The sequence below is a fragment of the Sinocyclocheilus anshuiensis genome, unplaced genomic scaffold (genome assembly GCF_001515605.1).
Source record: "Sinocyclocheilus anshuiensis isolate Anshui unplaced genomic scaffold, SAMN03320099.WGS_v1.1 scaffold219, whole genome shotgun sequence".
Lineage (NCBI taxonomy): Eukaryota > Metazoa > Chordata > Actinopteri > Cypriniformes > Cyprinidae > Sinocyclocheilus > Sinocyclocheilus anshuiensis.
This window is the reverse complement of record NW_015548200.1, coordinates 56,769-75,608: the sequence shown is the minus strand read 5'-3', so window position 1 is coordinate 75,608 and position 18,840 is coordinate 56,769. Positions and strand designations below refer to the sequence as shown.

The 18,840-nt window shown below is 39.2% G+C and overlaps 1 protein-coding gene across 1 annotated transcript; it reads left to right on the top strand.

Moving 5' to 3' along the window:
* Positions 1-8,307: 8,307 nt before the first annotated feature.
* Positions 8,308-15,712, top strand: LOC107653282 (sonic hedgehog signaling molecule). Its single transcript, XM_016439951.1, has 3 exons — positions 8,308-8,945; positions 12,362-12,623; positions 14,110-15,712. Exons 1-3 carry the CDS (start codon positions 8,646-8,648, stop codon positions 14,802-14,804), a joined length of 1,257 nt encoding a protein of 418 aa, XP_016295437.1. The 5' UTR covers positions 8,308-8,645; the 3' UTR covers positions 14,805-15,712.
* The last annotated feature ends 3,128 nt before the right edge of the window (positions 15,713-18,840 follow it).

Here is an 18,840-nt window from a genome sequence, read left to right as displayed (position 1 = left end):
TGTAATTGGCCGGTTCAGGTCATGCTCAGTGCCAGGGTTGCCTAGAGACAGGAAACGCTTGATTCTAATTGGGTTGTCTGTCTGATGCTGCTTGTCGGTGTCCTGTCCTGCGTCACAGCACACGTTATTTCAGGCCGACACCAAAAGATGGGAATGACCCTCTAGAAAGCAGATCGACAAATGGAATTATTACTAGAAGTTCCTGGTATGGCAGAAGAAAGCATGCATGGAAGCAACAGAGGTGCTGGATGGAAGCAGTATAGAATTATTGGGCTTGAATTGCTCAGCAGTCTGTATAGTAGAGGGAATGTCCTGAGATGTGGTTCTCATCACTAATAATCCAATTTGTAATATAATGAAAAAAGCCCATAAAAAATAGACTTAACCTTTTTGTTCTTCACTTGTTTTTTTCTCTCACGTTTAATTTCCTAAAACCATATTTTTCCAGGGATATCTCTTTCAGCAAATGGTCATTTTTTTTGTTATTCTAACAACACACAGGGTTTGCTATTGCTAGTAAAAAAAAATAATTGTATCGTTTGTTTTTTAAATATATGCTATATAATCTACACTGTACTTAGAGTTTACAACATAAAACAGTTTTGCAGCATATATATATATATATATATATATATACACTCACACATACACACATACATACATACATACATACATGTAAATATATATTTAAATATATTTTATATTCATATAATAAATCTGAAAAAGGTATATTTTGAAGCATCCAATAAGAAATTAAAAGCTTTAAATTGAGCTTGAATATGACTATAAAAATCCAGATTTTTTTAGAAAGGCAGTAAAATCCAAAGCAACATGGCTTACAAATATTTAGTACTGAGGTCTATTGTGTAAACCTTGGAAGATAGTTTGATATACATTCAGTGTTGGGAAGGTTACTTTGGAAATGTAATAGGTTACAGATTACAAGTTACCCTACTTAAAATGTAATAAGTAGTGCAACTTTTCAATTACTTTATTAATGTAACTGATTACATTTGATTACTTTTTGATTGCTTTTCTAAATTTCTAATGTTTTCAATTGTTTATCATTTTCAAACATTTAAACCAGGCAGGGTAAACCTTACAGTAGTACTCAACACTGATTACTGTCACACTTTTGAAATCCTTCATCACTTGAATTAAGATTATATTTCAATTTGAAAGTAGACATTGGATGCAAAATTCACTTTTACATGGTGTTTGCATATAAATATATCTTAGTGTGTGGACACAACTTTCAACTGTTTATCATTTTCAAACATGTAAACCAGGCAGGGTTAACCTTACAGTAGTATTCAACTGATTACTGTCAGACTTTCGAAATCCTTCATCGCTTGAATTAAGATTATATTTAAATTTTAAAGTAGACACGGGATGCAAAATTCACTTTTACATGGTATTTGCATATAAATGTATCTTAGTGTGTGGACACAACCACCCTACAAAGATAAAAATCCATTCCCTCTTTTTTTTAATCCCCCCAAATCCTAAACAGTCTCAATTATCAAGCCGTTTTGATTTTCTGAGCAGTATGAAGTCATATTGTTCAGGCCCCGCCCACAACTGCTGATGTACTGTCCAGTATTACCATATTTTCAGCCAGTTGTACAAAGTCCATCACAAAATCAGACTTACTTTGAGATCATTCTGAGGTTAAATACATATTTGTATTGGAAAAAACAGTTAATCTTTAAAAAATGAAGCATAGCTACTAGAGCCCGACCGATATATCGTTTTGCCGATATTAATCCGCACCAAATTCGGGGGATCTCTTCAGCTCAAGGAACCCTCTCGAACGCGAAACGAGTGTACGTCTCGAGGCCCTCTTTCGAATGAGACCACCCCCGCGTGGATAGCCACCGGGGTCGGGAGTTACGGGTGGTAAAATTCGCGGTCCGGCGCCGACCGATCTAGCAATCCCTGGGGGGCTACCGACACGCGGAGGGTGGCGTTCGAGAGGGCTCACCATTATAAGTGTTTGATCACCACATTTGAGTGATCATTGCAAAAAATGTGTTTATGTATATATATTCTGTTTATGTATATACTGTATTCTATATATAGTACCAGTCAAATGTTTGGACACACGAATGGGAAAGTGTCCAAACTTTTGACTGGTACTGTACTATAATATACACAAAGAATATCGGCCGATATATCGGTATCGGCCTTTTTTTACTCCCTAATATCGATATCGGTATCGGCCCCAAAAAAAACATATCGGTCGGGCTCTAATAGCTATACATAAACCCATTTAGGAAATAAAAGAGTTATCAAAAAAGCATGTCCTAAACTCCTGAAACATTGGTGTTTCATTTTTTAGAGCAGTCACTGCAGTTTATGAAAGAAATCAATTAAATCTGTATGTGGGAGTGTGTGTGGAAAAAAAGCAGATGTAACCCCCTTTGTAATCCTTAACATTTTCATAAGTAACTGTAATTTAATTACACATTTTTCTCAGTAACTGTAACTGATTACAATTACTTTTATTTTGTAATTAAATTATGTAATTCCGTTACATGTAACTAGTTACTCCCCAGAACTGTATACATCAATGTTCAAACCCAAGGAAATGATCACAGCTATACTGAGATATTATAGTACTTTTAAGTGAAATGTTGAGGAAATGACAGTTTGTTGTAAAAAAACAATTTTAACAGCATTCTAAATAAGTAGTATATGTGGCTTGTACTGTGTATGACAACACTTTATCAAATGAAATGTAACGATGTAACTTTGTGGTAATGTGAGGATTTAGCTTTATAGTAGGCTACGTCTTCATAAAGTCTTGTTGTTCCAATTGCAAATGGATCCTGAAATAAAAAACAAATAAAATAAAAATACATGTAATTTGCTTGCTAGCTATATTATATGTTATCCAGATAATTTGAGATTTATCTCCATTGTTATACATACAGACAGTAAGCCATTGATGTGAACGATTGAACCACGGATGTTTAATGCCTTACACTTATTTCTTGGATCAACGAGGCCGTAGAGACAGTGTCCACCACTTCAGCCCGCCCACTGCATGTGGAAAATGTGTAGCTACAACAACAAAAACAATAAAAATGACAATACAGTGAGAAGAACCATTTTGACTCATCAGAGCATGTCATATTCTTGTTTATTGTAATTACAAATGCTGAGGGCAGCATGAAATACAAAAGCTGAGAAACTCGCCACTATAGACATATACGTATGTTTCAACAGCGCTGGAGTGGAGAAAAATTCAACACATTTGTGAGTGGCGAGTGTTAGTCTGCGCCGGGTCTTCAGTTCGAATGTGGCAAGTTGGTGAGGTTTTATGCACCCTCCTGTCATTTATGCTGGAGCGACGCAGGCCGCGGATGTGGCAGGTCTCACACGGCTGAGTTTGACTTCATGGTGAGCACCAAAAATACAAATAATGAATTTAGTGTGATTAATGATGTGATTGACATTAGAGCATCATGTCATCATGAATATACAGTATCATATGTGTGTACATATATACATTATTAAGTCAAGTCACCTTTATTTATATAGTCCTTGACACTATACAGATTGTGTCAAAGCAGCTTTACAGTGTTAAACAGGAAAAATAATGCAAGAGCACAATAGAAAACAGCCAGTTTATCAGTTAAAGTCATCGTGATGTCATCGTCCAGCTCAGTTCAGTTCTCTTCCAACAGTGTCTGTGCAGTCAGGTCAACAGTGTCGCCAGAAATTGTGTATTACATATGTATATGTATTTATGTATGTACTGTATGTATTCTTCTACACCTTTCCTACACCTCTGCCTTTCATATACACTCACACCTGTCTGTCTTCTTTGTGATCTTTGTCTTTGTGATGCTGGTCTTCACATTTACAGCTCACATTAGTCTGCAGTAGAAGTGCTTTAAATCACCCCACCTCCTTCCATTCAGACAGAGTTACAGTCATAAAGATAAAGGTTGAGGTGCTTTCCCACCTGTGCAGACATACCGATCGAACCACCTGCAAACATGATCCATATTGTTACATATTAGGACGTCACTGGAAGCCTCCTTGTGATTTAGCTGCTTCAAATTTTAATTAATATTCTTGATTATTTACATTTGTAGATACGGGGAACTTGATGTATTTCCTCAAGTTGCATCACTGAGAAAAGTCTACAAAGACTTCCGTGAACGTATTGAAGTGCTTGTTCTTACAAGCTGTATAAAGTACATACAGTAGTCATTTTTATTGTCTTCTCTAAAATGTGGGTAAGTAATCACATTTTACAGGAAAGGCTTCTTGGCAGAAACAACAAAAACAGTTGGTTGATGGTTACATGTTATGGTTTCAGCTTGTTTGTGTTAACATAATCTTATGATTAAATCTGAGATTGATTTGGGTGTGAAATTAACGAACACAAAGTTAGGGTTAAAGCCAAGGCAAGAATATTTCAATACAGACAGGTGTCTTAATTAGCAAGAGGTTAAATCCTCAAAACTCTCCAAATGTGTGTCAGGTTTTAATTGAGTAATGTCTAAAACTTAAAACTGTTTCGATGATGTGTGGGGTGAACTTCATCTGCTAAGGCTGTATAGTTTATAAAAAGTGCTGTGTTTGCTATAGGCCAGGGGTAGGCAAGTTCGGTCCTAGAGAGCCGCAGTCCTGCAGAGTTCAGCTCCAACCCTGAAAAAAAACCTCACCTGCCTATAGCCTTAGTAATCCTGAAGACATTGATTAGCTTGTTCAGGTGTGTTTGATTAGGGTTGGAGCTGAACTCTGCAGGACTGCGGCTCTCTAGGACCGAACTCGCCTACCCCTGCTATAGGCTATATGAGGGACCGACCAAATCAATTAAATAGAAAATAGAGAGAGAAAAAAAAAAGATTATTTTAAAGTTGTACCACCTCTCAACCTGGTGCAAGCTTTGCAAGCATGTGTCATGTGTCTGTCTGCTGAGCTTCTGCCACATATTAAACAAAGGTGGATATGAAGAGAGCCGTGGGTATGTAAAACATTTAGAGTCACAGAGAAGGAGCATTAGATGGTTTAACAGGCGCTGAATTCTATATTGCTGTTGGTGAACAGTAGAATTGAGGTCTAAAGTGGATTTTTTATTTTTTTTTCTAGCAAAAGGACACACCTGGAAAGGCTGGTGCAGGTTTGTCTATCTGTCTATACAGTAATCCCCCCTGTTTGTTCTGGGCAAATTCCACAGATCTGAACCACACCTTTCAAATGCTTCTAATATGATACTCATCTACAGGAAACTATTATTTGAACACTCGATAAAGCTGACACGCTAATCTCGAAAAGTAATGTTTAACTGATTAATAAAACTGCCAGTTTCAGTGTCTAGAGGTGCTTTTCTGGAGATACTCTCTATTTTTTTCAGGATAGTTGAGAAAGTTGTTGCTGGCTTTAGAGGTTTCATAAAACTGACAAATGCCTTTGCTCTGTATGGTTATTAGTTAGAAATTAATCTGAGCCTTGAACAAATACTTAATATAAAGCACACTCAAACATGTCTGAACTATAAACATCTCTTGAAGCAAGTTTGTCTGGAGTTGATTAAGATGCATAAATAGATTTAGAAAGCTGATTTTGCTTTTGAAGCTACCACAAGACATCCGAGCTTTAGAGCCTGTAAAACAAGGTGAGGATGTTAAATAAGCCCACAGACGCGGTTCTGAACTTTCTCAACCATTTGTTTTAGGCTATTCTTGGGATTTAGGGCTTGCTTTTTTCTTTTCAAATTTTCTACATAGCACATAAGTAAGTGATAATGAACAGTCAACCCATCTTTATCACAAAATAAAACCCCAAACAGGGTGATCAGGGCCGTGATTTGAAGAGTGAAGGTATAAAATGCTAACTAACTAAATGAAAACATGAAACTAGCACAGTTCTGTAGCAAACTGGTTGCCTGGGACAAAAGTCAATTATACAGTTTAGTGGTAATGATACAAAATAATAATAATAATAAAAAGTGTAGCGCAAAACTCACCAGAAAAAAAACACTTCTACAAGGATTTAAATATATTGAAAAAAATGTAATGCTGATATAGTGCTAGAGACAAACCATCTGGGTCAGATCACTAGATGACTCTTGAAGAGGTGTGTCTAAGACTTCTGAAGTAGTCAATCACAGCATCATTTGGTCTTTACATACGATTCTCACCTCAAAGCCTTTGGTTTATTTTCACACCTTTTCCTCTTCTCTTCATTGCAGGCTTTGCTTCTTTCCTGTACAATCATGCTGCCCTCGATCGCAAAACTCTGGCGACCGGAATGAGGTCATTATCCAAGGCTGTGATTCTCTCTCGCTCTTCTTCAGCAGCAGTAGTCTTTGGGATCATTTTGCTCCACTCCTGATCTTTGATGACGTGACAACACTTAGCCTTATCTATCACCTCAGGAGCTGAAGCGTGCAGACACATGTAGTTAAAAATTAATTTTACAATCAATATGAAAAATATTGGCTGTAATGTTGTTCAGTGAGCAACATCCTAGAACCTGTCCAGCAGACTACCGAGTGTGGGAATGTTTTGAAATCACTCTTCACTGTTCTTGTGGAATGTCTCTAAACACTTCGGTAGAAAGGCAGCACTTCTCATGGTGCAATGGTGACTTGTATGGCTACTAGCATGTGAGTGGGTGTTTAATGATGCTTACACTTTTCAGTGGTTACTGTGGTCAGCCGTGTTGAACGTTGACTAAATTTCCAGAGAAATTACTGTTGCTCCAGGTAATATAGCACAGGCCACAAGCACCCCAAGTTCATTACATAGATACTATCTGTGTCCTCAGGTCTAATGGCAATTGAACAAAGCATGCTGCAGCAGATGGTTTACTCTCATGTGCTCACTTATTTGTATCCTCAACTTTCCCATATAACTGCAATAATATTTTCCTCCGCTGTCCATCACCATTTTACATTTCTGGTGTTTTTAATATCTCTTTTCCAGGGGATTTTAGAGTGTTAAATATTATAAATAAATATGGAACCGCATATAGTATTGAAAACAAAAGGTTGAACCAAGCTACCACTAGTCATTATAGTATTAGTATTAGTATTATATAATGGCTGATGACAACTAAATCAGTTTTCTCAGCCTCCACAATGGCATTTTTTTTGTGGCACAGAGTGGAATGTGTTAAGTCAATATGAAAATGCTATTGATAACATGGTTTTTTCAACATTCTAGGGTTTATGAATTACTCTTAATGCTCACCAGTCCCCTTTGCCCCCTAAATCTCCGTTCGAATTGAAAACAGCACATATTTGCGCATCTCTAAGACTCTCCTCTCCCTCCCGCTGTGTTGGGTTGACCTGGGGCTTGGCTGTCTTGCCTTGGCCTTGAGAGGACTGAGACTGTGTTTAAGTAGAGGGAGCGGCTGAGCGAGGCAAATAAAAAAACTCTTTACACACTCCGAGACGGAGGTTTTTGCAGGCTGATCTTTCTCCCAAACAGACAGCTTAGCATTTGTGTGCGCACAGGAAGAGCCCTTTCCAATATCTCAAATAAGCTGTGTTGGGCAGAAGAGCCAACTTAATCTCTGTCTCCTACTCTCTCGATCTCTACGCCAGTGAAATTGCAGCTGATAGAGATGGAGGAATATTTCAGTTTATTCTAAATGAATCAAAACATTCCTGGCTTTTCAGTTTGGAAATAAACATTTGGACAATATTTCAAAGAAAATGAAATCCTGTAAATTGTTTAGAAATTGAACCTTTCACTTTAAAACCTTTGCAAAATGATGCTGATATAGCTGACTGTGCAAAAAAGTATATTTTTCCATTTATTATAAACCAAACTACTTTATCTGGCTTTTGTAACGTTCAGCTTTTTTCAGGTTGAGAGGTTGATGGGACAACAAGTGATTAACCTAATGGAGATAAAAAGAAAACGAAAAAGTTTACATTAAATTAAAAAGCATGTCTGTATTTTTGGCATGTTTTGGATTGTATTTGGAATCGGGTTGTTTGTGGTTATTTTATGATTCATTCGGATTAATGTGCACAAGCACAGTCTGCACTGACTGTGATAAACGAAACTTTGAAAGGCGCGTAATTTAATCAGCCTTATATGCACCTTAAGCAGGAACATAAATACAGACAAAATGACAAACAAAAACGGTCCATTAGCAAGTCACATACGGGTGGGGCATTTGCATCCCAGTAACAAACTGAGCACACATGCATGTCGCAGCCTCACAGACAGCAGCGGGGAAAACTGATGCGTTCACATCGCACCGTGTCCCTCCCCTGAAGCCCACCTTCTTGAAAGGTTTTTGCGCGTCTGTTTTGTGGGATAACATCAGAAGGGTTCGTCCCGTCGAGCCAATCAGGTCCCTCCCTACCTCAGATCGCAGCTATAATACATAGGAGTAAAGAGGCTTCTCGCATAAGTGGCTGTGGCTTCAACTAACGTTGTGATTTCGAGGTCAGTTTTACCTTTCACATCCACGCCGCAAACCTCCGATGCGTTATCAGACGCACACTTCCGCACCTGTCACGGTAGGGCTCGGCGCTGAGGGACACGCGTGAACTGAGGGGACGGCAAGGACATCGCCGGAGATCCGCGCAGCGAGAACGTGAATCCTGCTAGACACACCGCGCAGGGCGCTCTAGAACACTGCAGCGAGATTCACCGTGCGGCAAAATGCGGCTTATTACGAGAGTGCTGCTGGTGTCACTTCTCAGTCTGTCCTTGGTGGTGTCCGGACTGGCCTGCGGTCCTGGCAGAGGCTACGGCAGAAGAAGACATCCGAAGAAGCTGGCACCTCTCGCCTACAAGCAGTTTATACCTAATGTCGCGGAGAAGACCTTAGGGGCCAGCGGCAGATACGAGGGCAAGATAACGCGCAATTCGGAGAGATTTAAAGAACTTACTCCAAATTACAATCCCGACATTATCTTTAAGGATGAGGAGAACACGGGCGCGGACAGACTCATGACACAGGTAACTACTTTCCCTTCAGAAATCGCACCAGTGCCTGTTTGAAGTCAGAGCATCGGAAAGTGCAGTTCATGCAGGGATTGTGAATTAGTCTTGCGGCATGGCTCGCTCTAATGAAGCTGTGCGAGAGAAATGCCATCAAGAGAGGACCGGCTGCTTGCCTCCTTGCTCACCCTCATTGTGGAAGGTTGCGTGAAATATTTATGCGCTTCTCTGTTCCTATGTAGGCTATAATTGTTTGTCCGCGTTGAGATACATCGGGCGCGCGTTCTCTGTTTTGTAAAACGTGGCTATCCTGCTAGATAGGCACGGCACCTGATCCGAAGGGACTGTGATGGTCAGAATATTTCAGTCTTATGGCAGCTAAATGTGGAACGAAATTAAGCATACATGTTCATGGGATCGCTTAGTCAGACCGCAGTCCACCCGCTCTCAGACGCTGCTTATCAGGGCATGAAAATATTGACATTTCTCGAAGGATGTTCTTCAGTTTGTTTCTGCTTATTAGTGGGCCAGGACGGTACCACTTAGTGACAGATTAGAATAAGACACAGTGGCCTATGTGTCTTCAGCCCCCTTTTCCCGATATTATTCAGGAGTTTGCTCATCTGCTGGCAATTATAACACCAAATGCGATGCTGTATAGGCCTAATCTATAGCTGTTGTACAACTGACCGATATATAATCAACAGCAAACGACACACAGTCTGAAATAAGTTTTATGTGGTACACTCCAGAAGTAGACTAGTGCAACATTATTAATTGCAGTATGCGCTATTATTTTGGTAAATGGGTATGTAAATTATTACTTAGATGCTGGAAACTGTTTGCGCTGCTCGAAATTACATTATTTGACTAGTAAGACTTGTGTATTGCTCAAAAATTATATAAAGTTTTTTTTTTTGGTCCGATTTGTAGCTATATAACTTATGTCGTCTCACACGACTCCAAACATGGCTTTCCACTCTCGTCGCATTAGCAGGGATCATTTGAACTTCTGACCCTTTGCCAATGCAAAGGAACATATAACATTGCTGCTTAGGAAATGCATCGAAAATATAGCCTATTTGCTATACCAAGCATATTCAGGATTGCTTCCGTATAATTTACAAAGTGCTTACCCTGAGTATAATATTTGTATTAGTATTTTGGACGTGTCTTTGTTGAATAGCTGTTCGGTTCAAAGTCTAAGTCATGACTGGTTATCGCGTGGATGAGGTTTGCTGAAGTATTGCGAATGTCAACTAAAGTGCCGCGCAGGTGCATTATGAAGTTTCCGCTTTTCTGGTACTTAAAAAGATGAAACCCCTGTCTGGTGTGGTTTTCTCAGATGTATATCAAACTCTACTTAAGGTGAATGTGATTATAAGTGTGCGATGACCCGCGGGCACACACGCTGCCATTAAAATATGAAGGTTACCCTTGCAATCTTGTAACTTCAAATGAACGTCTCAGTCTTTCAAAGGGAGTTAACAAGGTGTCCTGTTAACAAACGTTTTGGAGAAGCGCATCCGAGTGTAAGGGATGGTTTGTTGGTTGCATTACACGCTGTGTAATGAATTGGGCTAAACGGTGCTGCTCGCGAAATTAGGCGCAACTGCGAGAGCATCCAGGAGGCTAGTTTGCTCTGACAGGTAGCTGATAAGTGTTTCCTCTAAAACAGTTCATTTTGGGAGGAGATTAGTAGCTGACTGTGACTAGGCGGCTTGTTGAACAAACCTCGTGTGGAGCACAAAGCGGCGGCACAGGGGGTTCCCGCTGCGCTTCATGGTGGCTGAACAGAATTTGGCTTGATTTGCGGCACACGACCCAATGAATTAATAAAGAGTTTAGGCTTCACGGCTCTTGCATCCCCAGCAGTTTTGCTCAGAGTGTGCTAGGTTGTATCTTTCGGTGCCTTGTTTGTATTTTCCTCTCTCAGTCAAGTGCCACAAGTGCTGTAGAGCTAATAGGCAGTAGATTTCTATAATCACTTTTACAGAAAATCTGTTTTATTTCTGTTAGGGTAAATAACTATTCTGTCATTTTTCATTCAGGCCACAGATATTCCACAGATGTATCAGTATCTCAGTCAGTATGAAAATATTTCATGTATCCTGTGAAGTGCAGTAAGATTTTGGTGGTTTGACAGATCCATAGACATATATTATACATGGTATACAGTTTGTGTAATAGACACTAAATACATAATGGGGTTAATTGAAACGTTTAATATTTTATAATTGACTATACTTCATTTTTTTAATTTATAATGGAATATAATCTAGTGTAATAAGCTGCATGTGGCCTTCACTGCAGACATGAAAATTAGAGGGTCAAGCACATCAGTTGAAAGTGAGGCAATAATAGTCTGGTACAGAAATGTATGTGGATGTTATAGGCTAAGAATGGTGTGTGTGTGCTTATGAGGGGGGAGAGAAAGAGGGAGAGAGCGAGCGAGTCAAAGCTAGGTTACGTGTGTGAATTATTGCAGGTATTAATTTGGCTTAGTGTCACAATTTGCAAGCATATTTTGAATAGATTTTATGTAACCTCCGAAAGACCGTCGGTTAAGCAATCACATCACGTCCCTTGAGCAAACCTGTGCTGCAAGAATAATGAGTAGTTGCTTCTCCGTTTGGACGCAGTGAAAGAGTCTTTTGTGGTGTTTTATTTGACATATTGGTTAAGTGTTGGGAAGAGTTGTCCTGGAGAAGGCCAAGCATCTCAACACAAGGTCCCGGGAAAGGTTAGTGGGTGCACGACCCAAACATGGCCTAACAGTCCAAAGCTACCTGCCCCTTAGCGAGGGTCACTGTTCTAAACCTTAAGGTTATAATACAAAACACTACAAATCACTAACTGATTTGCCTTTTTTTTGCCTTCTAATTTCAAGTTACTGTTGTACGTATTTTGGCCTTTGAAAGAGAAGAGGCCTTGATGCAGTCACACCTTTCCCTGTTTGGATCCATATGTTTTAGATCAGTGGAGCGAATGCAATCAATTTTTCATTGAGCTCTTTGGGCAGAATATCCTTGCATGCAAGGCTGAATTATTTCCAGTGTAAATACAGGTCTCTCATACGCTTATTTGTCAGTCGGTTTATTTGTCTGGACGCATCTATTGGGATATTAAAGAATTATTGTCAGTAAATTATATCTTCAGAGCTGTGATCCTCAAGAAGTTTACTCAGAACTGACTGACTGTTAAGATACTACTTTTTCAAATTTATGCCTTTAAATGAATTAGTCCTGTTGGTTTATTCAAGGGGATGTAAACAGCTTTTATGTATAAAGCTATACTATTATTTTTGGAGATTCAGAGCATTATTTAGGCTGTCATGTTGTTTTTTAAAATGCTTATGGCAATATGGATCAATGAATGGAAGTATTAAAACTCAGTTAATTGCATCTTTTCCTGTTCTCTCTCTGTTCTATTAGAGATGCAAAGACAAGCTGAACTCACTGGCCATCTCTGTAATGAACCAGTGGCCAGGGGTTAAGCTGCGTGTAACAGAGGGCTGGGATGAGGACGGTCACCATTTTGAAGAATCACTCCACTATGAGGGAAGAGCTGTTGATATCACCACCTCTGATCGAGACAAGAGCAAATATGGGACACTCTCTCGGTTAGCTGTGGAAGCTGGATTTGACTGGGTCTATTACGAGTCCAAAGCCCACATCCATTGCTCTGTCAAAGCAGGTAAGACCATGGCAGCTTGATTGGAACTGCAAAATAAAGAAGTGATGGGCACAATGCTTCACACTCGATTTTATGTGAAAAAAAGCAGGGTTAAAATGATCAACTGCTTTTAAATAGCCTACTGATACTGTAAAACTGTTCTTAGTTCTTAGTCTGTTACTGGAAGTGTACTAAATTATTAGTGTAATCATAAAAATAACATCTGGCAACGTAATTATTTCTAACAAATATTATTCTAATTAATAAATCTACAGATTTTATAAATAATGACCAAGTGATAAGCAATCAAAGCCTACAAATTGTTTTAAGTCTATTACTCTATAAGATCCGCTTTTAAACCTTTATACCTTACGAAATTCATAAGACAAGCACAGAAAGACTTGCCAGCCAATATATATGAACTGATCTTACATCGCCCCACTCTGTCTCTTTGAAGGAAGCGCTTATCAAGTCATCACAAGCTCACTCACTACAGAGCACACACTGTACACACATTTTACTAGAGATATATGAAAACAAATTGCGGATGTGTTTACACGCGCGCTTGTAAAAATAGGCTACGATGAAAATATGACGAATGCATCACTTGCGCAAATACGATGTAATTCTTGTCAGGGTTTTATTTAGTTTAACATTGATCGAAGGTAATTTAGCTGGAACATATAGGCAAAGCCTCATAAGCTTTCACCAAATCGTATCATTTAAATTCTAAACACATTTACAAATACATTACAGGCTTTGAACAGAGCCGGGTCGAACTCGCTCGCCCAAATCTGTTTCTCAATTGGCACCATCTTATTTCATGCCATAGAATCGTATGAGAGGATTAGACGAAAAGTCCATTCTATAGCTGTTTGCCGAGATCGGAATGTGAAGAGATCCCACAAGGCCCGAATTATTGTCATTAAGCCTGACAACGGAGAGCATGATGGTTTAAAAAAAATGAAAGGAAAGAAGAAGAGGGCATTGATTGACTACCGCTAGCATTTCTAATTTACATTAAAATCTACACCATTAGAGCCTTGGAAAAGTGTCCGGGCTGAGTAAATACTGTTTGAGCCTGCTTGGGGTTTTCTCATTCTATAAGTGTGAATTGTCACATAGAAGTTTCTGCACCTGAGCAAATATGAAAGAGGCGCAAGGAAAGGCAGAAGTGTCCTTTTCCAAGAGTGCTCTGTACACAAGCTGCATTAGAATGACAATGTCCGGGCTTTATTGGTTTTTAATTAGAGCAGTCCAGGCTCTTTCCTCCTTCATCTCACACAAAGACATTGTTTTTTGGGAAAGCTTTCGATTTACAGCCTAATTCCCGTTGCCACGTTTTTTTTTTTTTTGCGTGAGCCGAGTTTGGGGTTTATTTAGCTTACGTGCATGTTTTTCTCATCAGTAACAACTCAAAATATGATAAATTAGCGTAATATATTTATGATGTAACTTCTTGGTATGCCGCATAAAATGATTCACTCATTGCTATTTATCTCGACAGAAAATTCGGTTGCTGCGAAATCTGGAGGCTGCTTCCCAGGTTCGTCTCTGGTCACGCTCAAAGACGGGGGACAGAAGGCCGTGAAGGACCTGAACCCAGGTGACAAGGTGCTGGCGGCGGACGGCGATGGGAAGCTCGTCTACAGCGACTTCATCATGTTCACAGACCGAGACTCCGCGACGCGACGCGTGTTTTACGTGATAGAAACGAAAGAACCCGTTGAAAAGATCACCCTCACCGCTGCTCATCTCCTTTTTGTCCTCGACAACTCAACGGATGATCTCCACACCATGACCGGCGCGTTTGCCAGCAGTGTCAGAGCCGGACAAAAGGTGATGGTTGTTGATGATAGCGGTCGGCTTAAATCTGTCATCGTGGAGCGGATATACACGGAGGAGCACCAGGGCTCGTTCGCACCAGTGACTGCTCATGGAACCATTGTGGTCGACAGAATCCTGGCGTCGTGTTACGCCGTAATAGAGGACCACAGTCTCGCGCATTTGGCCTTCGCGCCCGTCAGGCTCTATTATGACGTGTCATCGGTCCTATTCCCCAAAAACGTCACCAGTCAGTCCAATGCGACTTTACAACAGGAGGGAGTCCACTGGTACTCCAAGCTCCTGTATCAAATGGGAACGTGGCTTTTGGACAGCCGCATGCTTCATCCTTTGGGGATGTCAGTAAACTCAAGCTGAAAACCCTCGTATGGAAATAAAGCAAGAGAAATCACACTAATGTAGGATATAAGACAATATTAATACAAGCAAGAGAGAAAGAGAGAGAGCGAGAGTGTTTTGTGAGAGAGAGAGACAAAGGCCCCGAGCGGAGTTGGGATATTTATTACAATGACTTAAAAAAAATGTCAGTTTCAAAGAATAAATGGAGCCTTAAAAGTTTTCTTTGCATAATTTATTCTCGCGTGAACTCAGGCTGGGGGCACACAAACGGATTCGAATGCAGTGTGATCATCCAGCGGTGCAGAATCTATTTTTGTATATCTCATGTAAACAGGAAAAAAAAGAAGAAGAAAAAAGTAAGAACAGTAAAAAAAGAAAGAAACTTTCATGACAGGTTGTAACATTCTGTGCATATGTGCGAATGACTGTTATATTTTAGGGGTAAGCAAACGCCGTGGGGCTCCAGAAATTATATTTTTATACACAGAATTGTACATTAGGATTTTGACCGATCGTTACCTAATCACTTTTCGTTATTTGAAATAGTGTAAGATACGAGAATATATTTTAATTTAAATAGGTGCAGTGTCTTTGCAGTCTTGTGCTGTTTTCTATTTTAGAATTCTCTATTATTTTGGCATTGCGTTGGTTGTCAGAGTGGGACAGACATATACGTCCTTTGTTCACTGTTCTCTGGTTTCATTGTTTCTTGTATTTCTTTAAGAAAATACGAAATGCACATTCTGACAATTCAGTAACGACAATAGTCCCACAGTAAAGAACAAAGGGTTTCGTTAAACAAATTAATAAGTAACTACTGTACATTTACTAAAATGTATTTTTCTTTTCATATTTTGTAATAGTTAAATAGTTTTATAGAAATAAAATGCAGCTGATGCACAGTTTGGATAGCATATGATTGAGTGGCCATACCAGTTAACCTACCTTTCATTAAGGCAAGGTGTCAGGAAATGTATAGAATTTATTATTTATATGTTTATTATAAATGAATGCGATAAAGAAAATATTCAAACTGCTCGTCGGTTTTTGTTTTATGAATATCCTTTGATAATGCAGACATTAAACATCTTCACCTATCATTTCCATAATCAGATTTAATATCATTACTGATATTATTAACGCTCATAAATATTTCATTGTTATTGCTGTTGTTTAAATAGTCGGCTCTCAGGGGCTGCTATTAAAATATTAACTGGGCTGGTAATGTTCATTGCTGTGTCATGTTTAACACATGGCACAAGAAAAACGATATAGCCTATAGAGGTTGTCTAAATGCATATAATTAAATACAGTTTTGTGTTTTATTGTTACAATAAAAAACGGTATCTGATCGAGTTGACCAAAGGTGCATAATATGTTTCCATTTCCAACCCACGTTAATCGGGCTATTCAGCTTGCATAAAACTCGAGTGGGAGAAACAAGAAGTCCATTCAAACAAACGTGTGGAAATGCGAAATGAAGTTAAATCGTAGCGTACTGTTGACAACGGCTATCGTTAAGACGCGAAAAAGTCTTTGATCTGGATTTTGTATGCTTGCGAAAAGTTGTGGTCCCATGTTAAATATAAAGAGGATAGTTCTTTGCTAATAACATCTGAAAATCTCTCACACAGATTAAAAAGGCCACTGTTTGCGTGCTTTAAACGCACCAACACATTTCCTACCGGCTGCTGACTGCTGATGCCGAGATCCATAGTGGGTCGCCGCGATTTTGCCAAGTAAGACATGTTCCTGGATCAACATCTTTTGTTGATCCTGGATCAACATAACTGTCCAAAAATATAGACTAAACCCAATCCCTACCCCTAAACCTAACCCTACCCATAATTTATTCCTAAAAACAGTGTGCAATGATAGCTGATTAACAAGGGTGTAGAAGCACCTAACCCTGATTGTAAGCCTAAAACAGATATTTCCTGAAAAGTTATCCCTCAATTCTGATTGGTTGATAGGAATGTTGTATCCAAGTACATGTACTTGGTGAAATCACGGTCACCGTCCATAGTGCTGCAGTTGCTCACCACCACCACGAGAATCACGTCAAAAATGAGACGCAATCAAATACACATTTTAGACACCATTCATATGGACGACATTGAACGAAGTCCCCACCACCCCATTTTTGCGATTAAACACATTAACACACTTTTCCAGTCTTCATGTAATTGGGATTTTATAGTTAATGGCAGGAGTGGAACAGGTGGTGCACCAGGTGCAACGAGAGGAAGTGAGGATTGAGGAAGCGCTCCACTTCCCGTCTAATACACCATGCACGGCTCTTTCCTAACTTACGGTTAAAATAACCCAAAATCTTAGGATCTCTGTTTCCTTTGGTAAATTCTGAGATGTATCATGTGGCTTCTACATTCAAGCAAACAAAAGACAGCAGGACCTTATGCAGCCATCTAAAAATGAGCCCCAAACCCATTCTCAAGTCCAGACAGTAGACATTCCCTTCTGTGTCTGAAATGAATAAGCAATTATAGCATTCACCTTTGAAATGACAAAAGCTGGTTGCATGCATCCATAGCAGAGTGAAACAGTGCTGTTTTGTAAAACTGAATGGCCAAATGTCACCTTTACTAATTAAAAAATGTGTAAAACTTTCACAAGCACCTCCCAGACCGTGATATCATTCATGTGAACTCTCTGTTGGACAATATTATCAATGAGAGGCACGGTCACAGAGAGTCAATGTGAGCTTAGTGGATAAAATAGCTATTGAGAACAATACTAAAGTCTGTGAATGTTCCTGCGTGACTGAGGTGTAAATTCAGACAGCAACCTCAAAAACATCGGCATGAAGGATCAATAAATATAAAACATGGGCTAGGTTAGTGTCTTCACTATCTTTGTGCTGCACTAACAACATATACAACCATATCCACTTTTTGTCTTTTATGATGAATGTGTGCATGTGTGTGCACGGACACTTTGAAGAGTGTTAACTAGTGAGTGAGCTTTTGAACTCTGTTGCAACACGAATAGAAATTCCACTACCATTTTCTGAGACTTCATTGTGCTGCAGGTTTTGCTGCTTTTTAGAGCTGTTGGTGAGGCTCACTCTCAGCCCTGACCTTGATCATTTACACAGACACAAAAGTGACCGGGCGAAAGCATTCCTCGGAGCAGGTAAATAAAACCAACTAATCCTTCAGAGGGGCCTTGTGTCTGCAGAGAGAGCAACCGTTTCAACAAATGCTTGCTGGCATTTGCAAACAAAAATGGACTGGCAACTTTTGTGAAGTGTGAATGAACTAAAGCTTGCCTATCGTTAAATTCCAATCATTCATCTCGATTGCATAAATATTTACCCAAGTGACAATCACTTTTCTAAAACGACAATTTACACGAATCTTGCATTTCAAATGACGACACTTAGGCTACAGGAGAGACTACAGCTTGTTTGGTGTGGACCACAGTTCTTATTGAGGCATCATAAACAATTCTAGAGCATTTACTCATCTTAATGTTAATCTCAACATTTAAAACATTCATATCGAAAGTTGTATCTGTTAACATTATTCAATGCACTGTGATCTAACATGAACATTTTAAGTAATATTAACAAAGGTTGACAAATGCTGTAAAAATACATTGCTCATTGTTAGCCCATGCAATAACCATATTAACCAATAGTAACTAATGTTAACAAATGAGAAGTTATTGTAAAGTGGTACAGATTGCTTTTTAAAAACCTGTAAGATGTGGGGATATTTTTGCCGACTCAAACCGCAAGCAGCTTACAACTGATAAACATCAGTCTCTCAGAAAGCAGATGCAAGGTGAGTGTCAAAAGTAATTCATTGATCAGTAAATAACAAGACAAGCAACACAGAAGATAAAATCCAGAAAAAGGATTTATTTCAAGAAATTATTCATAACAAGTAGAGTCAAGGCATATTATCGGTTTTCATTTGACAAGCTCCATGAAAAGGTTACTAAACACACACCATTTATATTCTTCCAAATTCAACATGTAGGACAGTCTGGTGTACACATTTCAGACACATCAAAACAGCATAAATCACTC

Bases quoted from the DNA above. Each gene is read 5' to 3' on its own strand.
- LOC107653282 (XM_016439951.1), top strand. From the start codon at position 8,646: ATGCGGCTTATTACGAGAGTGCTGCTGGTGTCACTTCTCAGTCTGTCC. The intron at 8,946-12,361 runs GTAACTACTTTC...CTGTTCTATTAG, and splicing joins CGGACAGACTCATGACACAG to AGATGCAAAGACAAGCTGAA. The intron at 12,624-14,109 runs GTAAGACCATGG...TTATCTCGACAG, and splicing joins CCATTGCTCTGTCAAAGCAG to AAAATTCGGTTGCTGCGAAA.